This window comes from Plasmodium inui, assembly GCF_000524495.1.
Source record: "Plasmodium inui San Antonio 1 unplaced genomic scaffold supercont1.9, whole genome shotgun sequence".
Classification (NCBI taxonomy): Eukaryota; Apicomplexa; class Aconoidasida; order Haemosporida; family Plasmodiidae; genus Plasmodium; species Plasmodium inui.
The window spans coordinates 749071-762750 of NW_008481843.1; the positions used below are offsets into that span (position 1 = coordinate 749071).

At 42.3% G+C, this 13680-nt stretch overlaps 8 protein-coding genes across 8 annotated transcripts in view; 5 read left to right on the forward strand and 3 right to left on the reverse strand.

The window, feature by feature from the left end:
• The window catches only part of C922_02660 (hypothetical protein), a gene marked incomplete at both ends in the record, with an annotated part of 6693 nt that extends 5605 nt beyond the window's left edge, over window positions 1–1088 (forward strand). Inside the window, 2 exons of the mRNA XM_008818259.1 lie at window positions 5–753; window positions 1019–1088. Coding sequence (XP_008816481.1) covers window positions 5–753; window positions 1019–1088 — 819 coding nt within the window. The remainder of the gene's footprint in view (window positions 1–4; window positions 754–1018) is intronic.
• Window positions 1089–2045: 957 nt separating this feature from the next.
• C922_02661 (hypothetical protein) lies at window positions 2046–3535 on the forward strand (the record flags this gene model as incomplete). The annotated part of the gene is made up of 6 exons (XM_008818260.1): window positions 2046–2118; window positions 2192–2250; window positions 2467–2562; window positions 2828–2935; window positions 3066–3164; window positions 3413–3535. The coding sequence occupies 6 exons, from the start codon at window positions 2046–2048 to the stop codon at window positions 3533–3535; spliced, it is 558 nt and encodes a 185-aa protein (XP_008816482.1).
• Window positions 3536–4634: 1099 nt separating this feature from the next.
• On the forward strand, window positions 4635–5247 carry C922_02662 (translation initiation factor IF-3 domain-containing protein; the record flags this gene model as incomplete). Its single annotated transcript, XM_008818261.1, has 3 exons — window positions 4635–4696; window positions 4833–4899; window positions 5035–5247. The coding sequence occupies 3 exons, from the start codon at window positions 4635–4637 to the stop codon at window positions 5245–5247; spliced, it is 342 nt and encodes a 113-aa protein (XP_008816483.1).
• An 820-nt stretch (window positions 5248–6067) lies between these two features.
• C922_02663 (hypothetical protein) lies at window positions 6068–6538 on the reverse strand (the record flags this gene model as incomplete). The annotated part of the gene is made up of 1 exon (XM_008818262.1): window positions 6068–6538. One exon carries the CDS (start codon window positions 6536–6538, stop codon window positions 6068–6070), a length of 471 nt encoding a protein of 156 aa, XP_008816484.1.
• A 764-nt stretch (window positions 6539–7302) lies between these two features.
• On the forward strand, window positions 7303–8117 carry C922_02664 (hypothetical protein; the record flags this gene model as incomplete). Its single annotated transcript, XM_008818263.1, has 4 exons — window positions 7303–7342; window positions 7561–7647; window positions 7766–7921; window positions 8059–8117. 4 exons carry the CDS (start codon window positions 7303–7305, stop codon window positions 8115–8117), a joined length of 342 nt encoding a protein of 113 aa, XP_008816485.1.
• Window positions 8118–9666: 1549 nt separating this feature from the next.
• C922_02665 (hypothetical protein) lies at window positions 9667–11794 on the forward strand (the record flags this gene model as incomplete). The annotated part of the gene is made up of 2 exons (XM_008818264.1): window positions 9667–11130; window positions 11348–11794. 2 exons carry the CDS (start codon window positions 9667–9669, stop codon window positions 11792–11794), a joined length of 1911 nt encoding a protein of 636 aa, XP_008816486.1.
• Window positions 11795–12434: 640 nt separating this feature from the next.
• On the reverse strand, window positions 12435–12692 carry C922_02666 (hypothetical protein; the record flags this gene model as incomplete). Its single annotated transcript, XM_008818265.1, has 1 exon — window positions 12435–12692. The coding sequence occupies one exon, from the start codon at window positions 12690–12692 to the stop codon at window positions 12435–12437; it is 258 nt and encodes an 85-aa protein (XP_008816487.1).
• A 754-nt stretch (window positions 12693–13446) lies between these two features.
• Window positions 13447–13680, reverse strand: part of C922_02667 (hypothetical protein) — a gene marked incomplete at both ends in the record, with an annotated part of 1306 nt that continues 1072 nt past the window's right edge. Inside the window, one exon of the mRNA XM_008818266.1 lies at window positions 13447–13613. Within this exon, the coding sequence (XP_008816488.1) occupies window positions 13447–13613 (167 nt within the window). The remainder of the gene's footprint in view (window positions 13614–13680) is intronic.

Consider the following 13680-nt stretch of genomic DNA (forward strand, 5'->3'; position numbering starts at 1 on the left):
CGAGGAGATTGAAGCAGACGAGGGAATCGAAGCAGACGAGGGAATCGAAGCAGACGAGGAGATTGAAGCAGACGAGGAGATTGAAGCAGACGAGGAGATTGAAGCAGACGAGGAGATAGAACCAGATGGAAAGACTGAAGCAGAGGAAGCTATCGAATCAGATGGCGAAACTGAAATGGATGAGGAACCCCCCTTGGAGGAAGAAAACAAAATCGGTGTGGACGAAGTCACCCTGCAGAATGACGCACCTGAAGAGGAAAATGCCCATCTTGTCAAAAAGAACCAGACACGAAACAAACCAAGCTGCAGCAATGGTAATAACACGGGGGGAGGTAACCCCGCCGTGCAGAAGAACAGCAACCCAGGGGAAGAACACTCGACGGAGATAAAAGAATCCAATTTGAGAGAAACGGATGTGGAAAAAAAAAAAAAGAAAGAAAGAAAGGTAAACGAATGGAGAGATAAAAACAGGCACAACAACCATTCGAATAGTTTAGAGAAGGATCAACAAAATAAAATGCCAAATAAATCGAATGGAAGTGACGCAAGTGACGAAAGTGACAAAAGCGAAGACGATGAAAACCATCTGAAGCGTTCTTTAGCGTCATCGGATAACGGAATTCCCAAAATTAACATACTAAACAATAGGGAAAATTATATTCCTCTAGACGTTGCTCTTAACTTCGTTATAGACAATGAGAAACTAAAAAAAACGAACGTGCAGAAGGAACACAAGGGAAGCCAAAAGAAGAAGTAAGCGCAAAAAAACTCGGTTTCGTTCAGTGTTATTAGTGCTGGGGGTGTCTCCTCGGGGACGGCCACTCCTACCGCTGGGAGGAAGTCCACCTTGTGACCTTACGTCTTCCGTAGTGTTCACTTTGTTTGTATACCGCGCCATTTTCCCCCATTTCGTGAGAATTTCCTCCATTTCGCGAGAGTCTCCTCCATTTCGTAAGAGTCTCTTCCATATCGTGAGAGTCTCCTCCATTTCCCCCTTTTACGCCTTTCTTCCATGCAGGACCTTCGTGCAGTGGCTCATGGACGAGCGCAAGAAACGACTAAAGAACAATTTGCCCATCGATATTTGACATGGCCACGCGGAGTTATTTTGCGCGCCACCTTTGTGCGAATATGTAAGCGCGTAATTTTAGCTGTGCTGTGTCTACGCCCGTTTCGACCAATTTTGTGTCAACCTATTGTATTACGTCACCCCATTGTATCACGTCACCGATTTGTATCGCGTCACCCAATTTGCGTAATGTGGTCGCTTCTGCGCCAACATGTTTGTGTGTAACTTCTGTGTGCTTCTCAACTGTTGTGAAAAAGAAAAAATGATAAAATGATGCAAAAACGCATTAACTTTTTTTTTGTTTTTGAAAACCTCATGTTCTACACGACCCAAAGGAGGGGTGTAGAAACATGTTTGTAAACAATTTAAACAAGCGCTTGTGAAATTTGTGATTTGGACGTACGGCGTGGTGGAAGGGGGCGCGCGCATGTGTGCAGGAAAATGTAAAAAAAAAAAAAAAAAAAATATACACATACATATATATATTTACAAAATGCGAAAAATACGAAAACTGCACCAAATGAGACTTGACCGGCATGGCGCAAAAGGCAGGTCGCAACAAGACACAGCATTGCAATTCCCCCATTTTATCGTCCCCCCGTTTCGAAGCGAAAACAGAACTGAAATTTTTCCCTTCCCTTAAGAGTATTCTATTTGTTTATTCATTTTTTGCATTTTTAACCGAGTGAGGAAGAAGGAAGACACACTCCTGGTGGAAAACAAGCACTCCTGCTGATTAAGCGCACAACGGAAAATGGTGGGCAGGTGAACAATCTGCAGTGCATCCACAGAAGAATTAGCAGCGGAGGGAATAAAAAAAAAAATAATAATAAATAAATAAAGAAAGCAAAACGAAACGAATCGAAACTGAAACACCGCGCTGCATTTGCAAGAAAAGGGCCCCACCTGAAAGGTGGCGAACCGCCGCGCAAAAGCTCCGAGTTGAGAACACCCCTCAAACAAAAGCTAAACAAAAATGATATCTGTAACGTTAACCAATGACAGCGTGCGTGACCAGTTGTCAGACTTGGGATTAAGCGTTTTCATAGGTATGTCGTACATAAGCATTCGTAAATTTGCCTGCACACCTATATCATGCATCCCAACTTACTTCGTCCCCAGGAAACTTAAAGAGGGCGAAAAAATTACTAAAGAATAATGACATAAATAGAAAATTTCTGGTGAGAACAAATAGCGGATGTGGTATATTTTTTTTTTTTAAGTGCGTAAAGGGGCATGACAGTGGCATAGAGCACCGACCAACACACACACACCCTGCTCCCCGGCATTGCGCATTGTCCATTTGTATATTCCTGCACATAAATGCAATAAGACTCGCATGTACACGTGCAATCACTCATGCATGCACTCTTTTTCTTTTACCATCGATCCATCAGAACAACAACAGCTTACTCCACATCTGTGCTCACAATGAAGACACGAACATGTTTTACTTTCTGCTAAGCAATGGGTGTGACTATAAGCATGTTAATGTAAGGGGGGAGGAAAATATGCCACTGATTCCTTACCCAAATAGAATTTAATTTCTGGGCAGGAGGGGGACAATACTTTTACAAAGATGCCAAGATCAACGGTGTGGAAACGTACACTAGGGTTAAGAAGATGGTTGAAATTTTTTCCCCCTCCATTTTTACATATGATATGGAGTGCTTGTCTCCTTTCCTTCGCCCTTTTTTTTATCTCTTTTTTTTTTCTGCACTCATTTCTAACTGGTCTCTTCCCTGTAACTTTTTTCAGGAAAACGGAGACTCCTGCCTGCACATCATCGCGCTAAATAACAACATCTACTGTCTGGATATCCTCTGTCGGAACAGCATCAAGGAGATCATTGACTTAAAGAATAAGGTACGTGGAAAATACGTCCTATTTAGGGGGGCCAGGTCTTTTAAAAATTACCAAAACGTACATTTAAGACAATTTGTACGGAACTGAAAGAAACAGAATGTATACTCCTCTACATGCGTACATGTGTCAGGAAGGAGACACGGCTTTGCACATTGCTATAAAAAATGGGTTTCCGGAATTTTTCACCCTACTGATAAAATATGGCGCAAACGCGAGCATAAAAGACGACGTAAGTTGGTGGCTTCGTTTGGACCGTTCTGTGTTCTGTGCAAGAGCAGAGAACATGAAAAGGGTTGCCCGCTCAATTGCCCATTTTTGTTAAAATTAGCTCATCCGACGGAGCCACCGTGGAACGAGTTTATTCGTTTCGTTTTTGTCTTCCATTTTTCTTTTTTTTTGCAATTTGGCTCCATAGATGGGTGCTTGATTTCTATCCCGCACATTTTACCTCTTTTTCCTGCCCCCCCGTTTTGCCAGTTCGACATGGACGCCTACGAATTGTTGGACCTCTACAGGAAGAAGGAAAAGTTTTACGACTGCAATTCGAGCACATATGCGAACATGTTTAATTTTTTAATAACCACGAGGAAGGAGCGTTAGGAAATTTTTTTTCTTTTTTTTTTTCGTCCTTTTTTTGCCCTGTTTATGTGAACGATATGTATAGACGCGCTCTGCGCGCATATTCGTATGCCTTTTTAAAAAGTGAAAATTGTAAATTATGAATAAAAGAAAAGGGGTTATCTATGTTAGGAGTTTTTTGGGGGGAGGTTTACAAAGGAAGACGCTATTAGCGGGGTTATTAGCGCTGGCGGCATTCCCAGCCCCGCAGCAATTCTTCCTCAAACGTATTAGTCGCAAGTGTTGATGACACATTTGGAGCCCATTTTGAAGCATACTTTTTGAAGCCCATTTTGAAGCATACTTTTTGAAGCCCATTTTGAAGCATACTTTTTGAAGCCCATTTTGAAGCATACTTTTTGAAGCCCATTTTGAAGCCTATTTTGAAGCTCATTTTCAAGTATACTTTTTGAAGCCCATTTTCAAGCATACTTTTTAAACCCTTTTGCAACCCGTGCTTGTGCCCCCTTGCTGCTTCTCCCATTTCGCGTGCCCCATTACATACATTCAATGAACAAACAAACTCCCCCCTCCCTTATACCCTCAACCGTTTTTTTTTTTAACGTATTTTTAAAAAATACAATTTGGAACTCATCCCCCCACATGGTTTAGTTACTCGGAAAAAATGACTTCCTGAGGCGCAGCGCCCTTACCCAACCTCTGTGCTTGGGTGTTCCCTCATTTTCTTATTTTTCCCCATGAACATTTTATAATGTTAAGTAATTTTTGTTTTTTCTTCCTGGCACATGTGTTTATTTTTTCCCTGAGGAATGGAAAGTACGTCTGTTGCTTTTACATCCCCAAGGTGTGCTGTAGAAAATTGTTTTACTTGAAGGAGTCGAATGATGCGTCCAGTTATTCCGAGGGGCTAGAACGGTATATGCAGGTAGGCCGAGGGGAGGGCGGCCGGCAAGGTTATGCCCTGTAAGAAACGTTCGCTGGATAAAGCTGCTTAACCCAGAGAAACGTCCGTCACTCTGTAATTTGTGCCCATGGACACGCACAGCCATCTCGGCGAATACAGACGCAAACCTGCGAGACAAATAAAAAAACTGCACTTTTTACAATTAAGGAAAAGAAAATGAAGCAGCTGAAGAGCAAGGCGGAAAACAAGGTCGTCAAGCAGTTGCGAATAACGCCGAGGTAATGGGCGAAGTGAGTTTTCCATCCATACATGTGTCCATCCGTGTCTACGTGCACCTTATCTCGTATGACTGTTCTCCCGTGGCGACTCTCGCGCTGTCACTCATGTACGCGCACCCCAACATGTTTTTCGTAGAATTGGGACCAACGATTTGCTTATAAAGATAAATTCAGCGAAGCAGTTTCTGCTGAGAAGACACAGGGTAAGGGTGCCATTCACACGGTTGTGTGTGGAAAGAAAATGTACCCGCATACGTACGATAGTACAAATTTACTTGTGGGCTGACCGTAGCCTCCGCAAGAAACCCGCAAAAAAATCGCAACTTTTTCCCCGGCAGGTAAAATTCATTTTGACGCTCAAGGGAAGGGAATACACCAATATTGAAAATGTAAAAAGAATTTTCACAAAAATTTCTGAAGAATTAAAAAGTTACGGTAACTCGGAGACCATGCGGCAGAACGGCAATGTGGTGTCTCAGTTGTTTAATTTGAAGGCCAAGAGGAAGAATGATAGCTCACTCGGGGGGATAGGAGGAGAAGGAATTAAATAGGACGCACACGTGTAGGGGTTAGGAAACGTAGATGTGTACCTCCGTAGGTGTCTGGAGCGACGTGAAAAAGAGCAAACCGCCACAAGGGTTTGATCACCTATAAGTGACATTTCGTTGTTTCTTTGCTTGTTTGTTTCTTTGTTTCTTTGTTTCTTTTTTTTTTTTGTGTGAAATCAGCATTTGTGCTCCCCCGCCTATTTTAATTGCCACTTTATGTGCCTGGGTGGGGAGAACAACGTTTTTGGTATTTATTCAATTTTGTTCACTTTGCCTGTGGGTTATTCCCGCTCACCTTGGAACAAGTCGCATTTCTGAGCGTGTGCCTTGGCTGCTTGACTACTTGACATCACGTTGGCGGGAATTGAAAGGAAGTTTTAAAAGTTCCTTGTGGCTGGCCGCTTGTTGTCGCTCACAATTTGTTGTGCTTCCCCCTTTTGTGGCGCACTATTAACTAAAAAATTAAAAAAATACATTACATCGGGGGGTTGCCGTGTGCAGAAAAATGCCCGTCCTGTTTGGCAGCGCCCCTGCACACACGCGCGCATGAGGTGCATGAGGCATATGGGGTGATGAGGAATATCATTGGGCGGTCTGGGGGACGTATATCTAGTGGGCAGGCTCTGACAAACTATAAGGTACGCAGTGTGTCCCTTCACATGGGGTAAAAGTAACCTTCCTTCCTTTTGGAAGTCAAATGTGTCTATAAGTATCATACCAAGACAAAGAACGCCCACATTAGGAGGAAAAAAATGTGAACAAATTGTACGTCTGAGGTTGCCTCTTCTTCCTTTTTCTTTTTTTTTTTTTTTTTTGGCGCCTTTCAATAATCTGATAAATTATTTTTCATTGCTCCACAACATTTTTTAAATTTCTTGTTGGACCCACAGGTGCACAATTTGTTGTTATACTTGGAAGACCCCTTGACGTAAAATCTGTTTTTATCAATATCATCGTATCGAACAAAGTTATCGTCACTGTCGTCATTTTTAAAATTCCTGTTCCGGAGCTCTGCCTCAATTTGATTCATTCTTAAATCGCCAATTAGGTATTTTCTTCCCTTGTTGAATATGGAGTACGCACTTATGGCGTTTCCCCACTTACCATTGTCATCGTTTCTGTGGTCAAGGTTTAAAAAGATAATCGCAATCAGAACAAGGATCACGTACACTACGCCAAATATGCCGTAGAAGAAGTAACATGAACATAATAAAATGGTGGATGTAATTTTCGGGTGGTAATACACTATGCTGCTGCCATTCTTCCTCTTGGCGCTCTTTTTTTTCTTCGACATATCTTCACGTACCCACGTAATGAGAGGATGGCTTGGGGGGCAGTTCGTAGAAAGTGGAAATGCGAGAAAGTTGAGGGGAAAAGGCGGGAAATGGACGCAAAAGGGCGGAGAGAAGGCGATAGATTAAAGGAGAAAAACCATAAATTTAACTTCCTTCCCGGTGTTCCTCTTCGATCAAATTACCTATCTTTAAAAAGGTGATGGGGGCCTCCTTTCGTTCTCCTAACTCTTATGCGCATTTTGGAATCTAACTCCCTGCGGTGCCAACTGGCAGGGAAGTCAAAATGGAATGAACAAGAATGTAACAGGAGGTGGAGAGACCCCACGAGGCGGCAAAGGAGACGATTGAAAAGCGAAATTAATCGTGGACCGTCCCCCATTTTTTTAGTGCTTCACCTTTTTGCCATATAGCGCTTCTCCCCATGGGAAATTAAAAAGGGGTGCATACACCGGCCTCCATGTTGTTACTCGCACGCGCGTATGCGGGGATAGGAAACGATGAACAAAATTGATCCGTTCGATGGTTTCCTTTTTGTTCACTTGTTTGGCCGCTCAACAGTTCTCTCGTTTGCTTGTTGTGCTGTTTTTTTTTTCTTTTCTTTTTTTCCAGCTCCTTAAACAGATGAGCAACACCATTACGTAATCACTTTTTCCTCTCACCCGCGTTGAACTCTTCCTTTTTTATCTTCAAGTTTGGAACGATCGAGTGATACCGCGCCCACAATACATTCCCTATTTTGTGGCCATCCGAACGAAGAGCTAAAATGGCAAATAACGTGCTGGAGGAGAAACAGAAAAAAGGAGGTAACACAGCACATTTTGCACGTCCCCTTCGGTTCTCGTCAAATTTGTGTAGAAGAGGGAAAAAAAAAGATGCATAATTGACGGATAAGCACATGGGGAGAATCACCCGTTCATGACACCCCAAATACGCGACAGATGGGTGAAACATTTGGACCAATCTGTGCATACCGCTCAGTAAGCGTTAACTTATGTGGTCGCCATTTCCCTTTCTCCTCCAGGATTTTGTAGACGCCTCTGCAGCGGGGTTTATCACACCCTTAAGGGTCCGAGCATAACCCACAGCGTCCTGTTTGGAATATGTGCAGGTACTATATGAGTACTGACTCTGTGTGCACAGTGCACCAGTCATTCTCAGAAGGAACATTGTGTGAAGCTGCCCCATACAATGTTCTCTCTCTCCCCCCACCCACCCCCTTTTCGTAGGCCTCTTTTACTACGGCGCCTACTACGGCTACAGGTACATGAAAATCTCCTTTTTTGATACTACCCATGTGTCCAACGAAAGTAGAAGACGATTTATGGAAAAGCAAATGTTGTTTTACAACGACATGGGTTACAACTTGTCAATGAAGTACATCGGTAAGGGGGTCCCCACATAGGGGGGGGGAAGCAAACCCGCAGAATGGGAATACTCCATAGAAACACCAGCACGTGAGTAACCCTACTCAAACAACTGCGCAAATGGGACTTTTATATTTTTCACCTTCCCCGTTTAGGAAATTTATGTAAATACTATGACCCAGTTGCGCTCAGACTTCCCTTTCAACCACTGTAATGAGAAAGAGAAAAAAAAAAAACAAAAAGAGAGAGAGTCCATTTGTCGTCCATTTTGCCTGCGCGTTGCAGTTGCTCCACCAGTACACCATGACATGGCTCACGCGGCGGAACACTCGCATAGCAACTGTGCAGTCTTATATGCATTATGGTTGCACGACTAACCCGTATGTTTTGTCCCCATTTTTGCTCCAATTTGCAGTGATGATAAATATAGGCTTTAATTTTGCGAAGAGACGCCACGGTGTGTAGTCCACATCATATGAAGGGCAACGAGCATGACGACCGTGCGCCTGTTTTTTTTTTTTTTTTGTTTAAAATGTGTATTAAAATATGGACCCCCTTCTGTCGTGACAGAGTTGAAGGACAATAATGTCCATTTTGCGTGCTCGTCCTTTTTTTTTCTTCTTTGCGCAATAAAAATGGATAATCAGTTCGCCCAGTACGTTTTGAGTACCGTCTTATGGAACCAATGAAGGGCAGGTGTATATGTATGCGAAATTGGCAATGTTTTGGGCATACGATTTGAGCATGGCTGCAGAAGGAACAAATGACCGCGTGTTGTTAGCCTACCATTGAAGGGATTTTTCTCGTGCTGTTTTGGGGGCACCCTTTTGCGAAGGCTCCTTCGATAAGGTTATTTGATTTCCGTAGTAAAATTCAACGCGCGTCATGCATTGCATTTTCATATGTCGTGAATTTATTCTGCATCTCCATCGCGCGTCATTGCTGCATGTAAAGTGACTCAAAGAAAGAAAAAGAAGGGCACAAATTGCGAGGTAGTTAAGTGCCAAAGTGGTAACACGTTTTTTCTTGCCATCATCCTGTTTGCTTGAATTTTTCTTTATCTTGCCCACTTTTGGGCCCCCAAAAAAGAAACGGCATAAAAATAGTATAATAAAGATTCAGTGCGGTTAGCATCGTAAAAGGGAAAAAAAAAACAATAAAGGGAAAAGGCAAAAAGGAGAAGACGAACAAAGCGGAAAATAAAAGGAAAAGAAAAAAAATGAAATGCAATACATCGATAAAAATAAACGCCAAAGGGTGTTCTTCTGACGGTCCGTCATGCAATCTGCATTTTCTCTACCCCCTTATAATGTTTGTAATAAATTCCGTACGACGGCGAGTTAATCAAACGTAACCCTCAGGGGAAGTAGCGGGCCTATAAATTTCTCGCTCCCACAAAAATAAAAAAAAATAATAAAAAAAAAAAAAAAACAGAAAATGACACATTCAGTAGCTCTTTTTATACGCATATAGTCCTCTCAGCTATTTGGGCGAGCGGGTTTCCAAGTAGGCGGAAATAAGCTGACGCGGCCGCAATACGTGTACCCATCCAAACCATGTAAAAGATACGCGTAAAATAAAATTGAAGCAGAGTAGCGTATACCGCGGAGGACGTACCCACGGATGCCTGGTACGAACCACGTGCTATCAGAAGCAACTTATGCAACTGACCAGTGTATAACGCTACTATTACTAGATTTCTCGCCTATGCAGCTTCCTCTGTTATGCGAACGGCAAAACGGCTGAGAAAAAGGGAAAAAAAAATGATCAACACTGGGGAACTGGGAAACCCTCCAGATAAGGTCCAAGTGGGGGGAAGTGAAAACAGCGTCCAATTGGAGGATGGAACAGCATCGCCCCATGTTAAAGAAAAAAACGAAATGGTTGACAAAGATAGTCATGGTGAGGAAGCGGCCGAGCTAGAAAACGAACAGGACACCAATGATAAGTGTCTTGAAAATGATTCCTCCGAAAGTGCAGAACGGACCGGAAGAAAAAAAAGGAAAATTCAAAAGGGTAATTTAAAAAATTGCCATGGAGAAAATGAGGCGAACCGTAAGGGAATGGAAAAGCCATCAGGGGAAAAAGAAGATGACGAAACCCTGTCAAGTGACGACAAAAGCTCTAGCAGTGATGAAGACCATGATGGTTTATTGCTCACTTCCAAGTTTAAAAAAAAGTTCAGCGATTTGTTAATCAAATTAAAAAGCAAAGATACGAGCTTTCTGCCCAAGGAGGGCGATTTTTTTTTCCACGACAGTGATTTTGAGACAGACGTGTCGGACGACGGGGGGGGCAGCGAAAGGGGAGAAGTTGGTCAAGATGACGAAGTTGGTCAAGATGACGAAGTTGGTCAAAATGACGATGTTGGACAAAATGACGAAGTTGGTCAAGTTGGTCAAGTCGGCAAAAGCGCCGCAAAGCGGGGGAGTCTGAACTATGCAGAATACTTCAAAGACATACTAATGAAGGATGGGTCACATGCCATTGACCAGGAGGAGGAAGAACTTATCGAGAAGGAAAAAGAAGCGTGTTCTCAAAAAAACAAAAAGAGCTACCTAAACGAGCAGGAGGAATTAAAAAAGAAAATTATAGAGGCATGCAAAATTGCAGAGGAACAAAACCAAAATGAAGGTGACGATGAGAGTTTCTTCACTATAAAGGAAAAAACAGAAAAGGAAATTTTGGAGGAGAAAGCATATTATGAAAACTTCCTAAAGACATCCAGAATTGTCAAGGAAGAAGATGGACTGTTAAAGGAATACTGGAATGACAATTTAAATAAAGATGAAGAATTTTTAAGGGACTACATTTTGAAAGAACTGTGGAGGGAAGACAAAATACATAACGTTTATGAAGAGATTGACGAAGTTGATGATGAAGATTTGGACAAAGCTGCCAAGTTTGAAAAGACGTACAATTTTCGCTATGAAGAGCAGAATGGAAATATTATAAATTCCAACCCGCGCCATATAAAGAGCACCGTCAGGATCGACTTAAGGAAGGAAAAGAGGAGAGAAAAGCGCAGAGAAAAGAGGAAGAGGCAAAGGGAAAAGAAGCGAAACAAGCTCACGGAGGATTTGAAAAAGGAGGGAAACAAAGGGGGCGTGAAAAAGGAAAGAAACCTCGACCGCAATAGGCCCAACACTAGAGAGGACACCCCTAACAATGTCAACAACAACCCTGTTAGCGGCGAGGGAGGGGGAGACGCGGAGGAAAGCGTCACTGTCAACACTTCCCTACCAAAGGGGGAGAGAAAAAAAAAAAAAAAAAAAGGCAACTGCAACTGATGCACATTCCGGTACAGTGGAAAATTCGAACGACCTGTGGTTTTTATGCGACGAATGCAATGTGCCCATAAGCCCCCTTAATTATGTGTACGAGTGCACCTGCTGCGACAACTTTGCCGTGTGTAAACCTTGTTTTAAAAAAATAACACATGAGCATGATTTGAAGAAGCAGGTAGTGCCTCTGCATTGCACACCTCCAAAGGATTACCTAAAGGGCAATGCTGCTGATAGAAGTGCATCCAAAATTAACAACCACAATGACGGTGAGGGGGGGAAGCATGAAGGTGTGAAGAATTATAGCGAATTGGAATACCTAGAGAACGACTCGAGTGCTTATGAAGACCTAATTGATGACATGCCCATTCGATTCAAATATTTCAAAGTGAAGCCGGAAAGTTTTGAACTCACCACGGATTATATTTTGAAAACGGACGACGAGACATTGAATCAGATTGTCCCCCTACACTATGTCTCCCCCTACTTCAAGCAAGACAGGAAGACCAAACTTCGAGGCTTTAGCGGGAAAAAAGGCGATTCCCAGGAAAAAAAGAGATCGAAATTTAAAGGGAGGGCTGCGGCACGCAAAGGGCGGGGCGATTAAGGTGGATAGCCCAACCAGTGTTATCATGAGATATTATGGACACGCCTTTATGTCACCCACCACGTGAGGAGAATATCACCCAATGAACCACACGCACAATGGTGTAAAAAAGAAAGAAAAAAAAAAAGTTTAAAAGTAACGCAAAAAAGACTCCCAGTACGAGGAGGTATGGTTAGAGGTGCACAGAGATGAATACCCAATTAGTAAAACATATCAAATTTGTAAAGCGCATTATATGTGCACGTGAGAACACGTGTTGCAAGCGCATATAGCCCTTTTTGCAAGGGCAAAAGAAGCAGGTAAAAAAAAAATTGTTTCGTACTTTTAAAAGTGTTTTTATGTGCACAGTACACAGAGGTTTATAAATTAGCCTATGTCTGCACACGCCAGGGGAATTTACGCCCTTTTTTTTTCAGAAGTGTATACTTTTATAAGTATAATTTTGTTTTTAATTGTTTATTCGAAGTAATCGCTGGGGGGGGCGAGGTGTCTTCTATATACTCCTTTGTGCATTCATTTATTATATATATATATATTTATTTATTTACCTATATGCCCATTCCATTTTCTTCTTCTTTTTGCCGATTTGTTGCATTTTAGGAGATCCATCTTTGTCCCTTCCCCCACCCGTCCAACTGAATCATCTCGAGAGAGGGTTACCCAACATTTTAAAATTCCCATTGAGTATATTGCGGCGACACTGCGCATAAGCCTTTCTCAAAATGATGCAGTTTTCGTCCACCTCGTTCAAGTCATGGTTGTGTAGGCACTCTTCGAAGGTGGCGTTTTCCCGCTTATAACAAATCGTGTTCTGGTAACATGCGATCATATCGCTCAGTATTTTCTTGCACGAGTTCGATGCCTTCCGGTGGGGGGTATCTGCCTTTACGTTTAGCATGTTGCTGAGGAGTGGCGCGGGTCTGTAAAAAAAAAAGGCGCAAAATGGAAAATGTATATATACCCTCTTCTGTCACGTCAGGCCCTTCTTCATCTTCATTCCAGTATACCAACACGTCTTTCTGTGCGGTATCAAGTGCAGCTTCCGCTCAGGAAGGTAATGTTAACATTTCGCTGGTTGGCGCACCCTCACCTTCACGGTTGCACAGAGTGGATGTGCAAGTAAATACACAGCTACATTTATATGCCTTTTTTTTTTTACGCGTTTTTTTTTTTTTTTTTTTACTAATTGCTAATTATACATTTTCGCAGGTGCGCTCTTATGCGCAGAGGTAACAAAATGGGTAAGGCCTCTTTCTGCTTTAATAGCTGACGCTATATATGTTGGGAACCTTTCACGCCCCGGCAGTTTCCCCATACATTTTTAAAAGTAAAAAATTCCCCCCTTCTGGTAAAGTAAGTGTGTTGAGAGGTTCATCAGTTTTTTGCAATTTGCATTAATGCGGTGGTTAATTAAACGTGGAAACAAAATTTGGCAGAAAAAATGGTGAACAAAAAAAAAAAAAAAAAAAAACAACTCAGTCGATCGCGAGTGGTAGTGCTATTAGTAGTATTACTAATGTTTTACCATCTAAAACAACGGGTGAAAAGTGAATTGATGCAGATTTGCCAACCAAATGACAAGGGAGAGGTCGCCTAACCAAAGGCTTGCCATATGTTCGCCCCCTCGTCTCGTCATCTCAGGATCGCGCGCCTTAATTAACGACAATTTCCGGTTTTTCATTTTTTAAATTCGAAATGGTAATGTTATTATTTCCTTTCCATTTTGCACGACCATGGGAAGAATTGTTTCCACTGCCATTTGGCTCATCCTTAAAAGAAGCTGCTATTCTAGCGTCGACGGTTGATTCCTTTGGAATGTCTACCTTCGAGCTAAGTCCCGTAGGAACACCCTCGTCAATAGTTAAATTATTTGTATTATAGCAGAA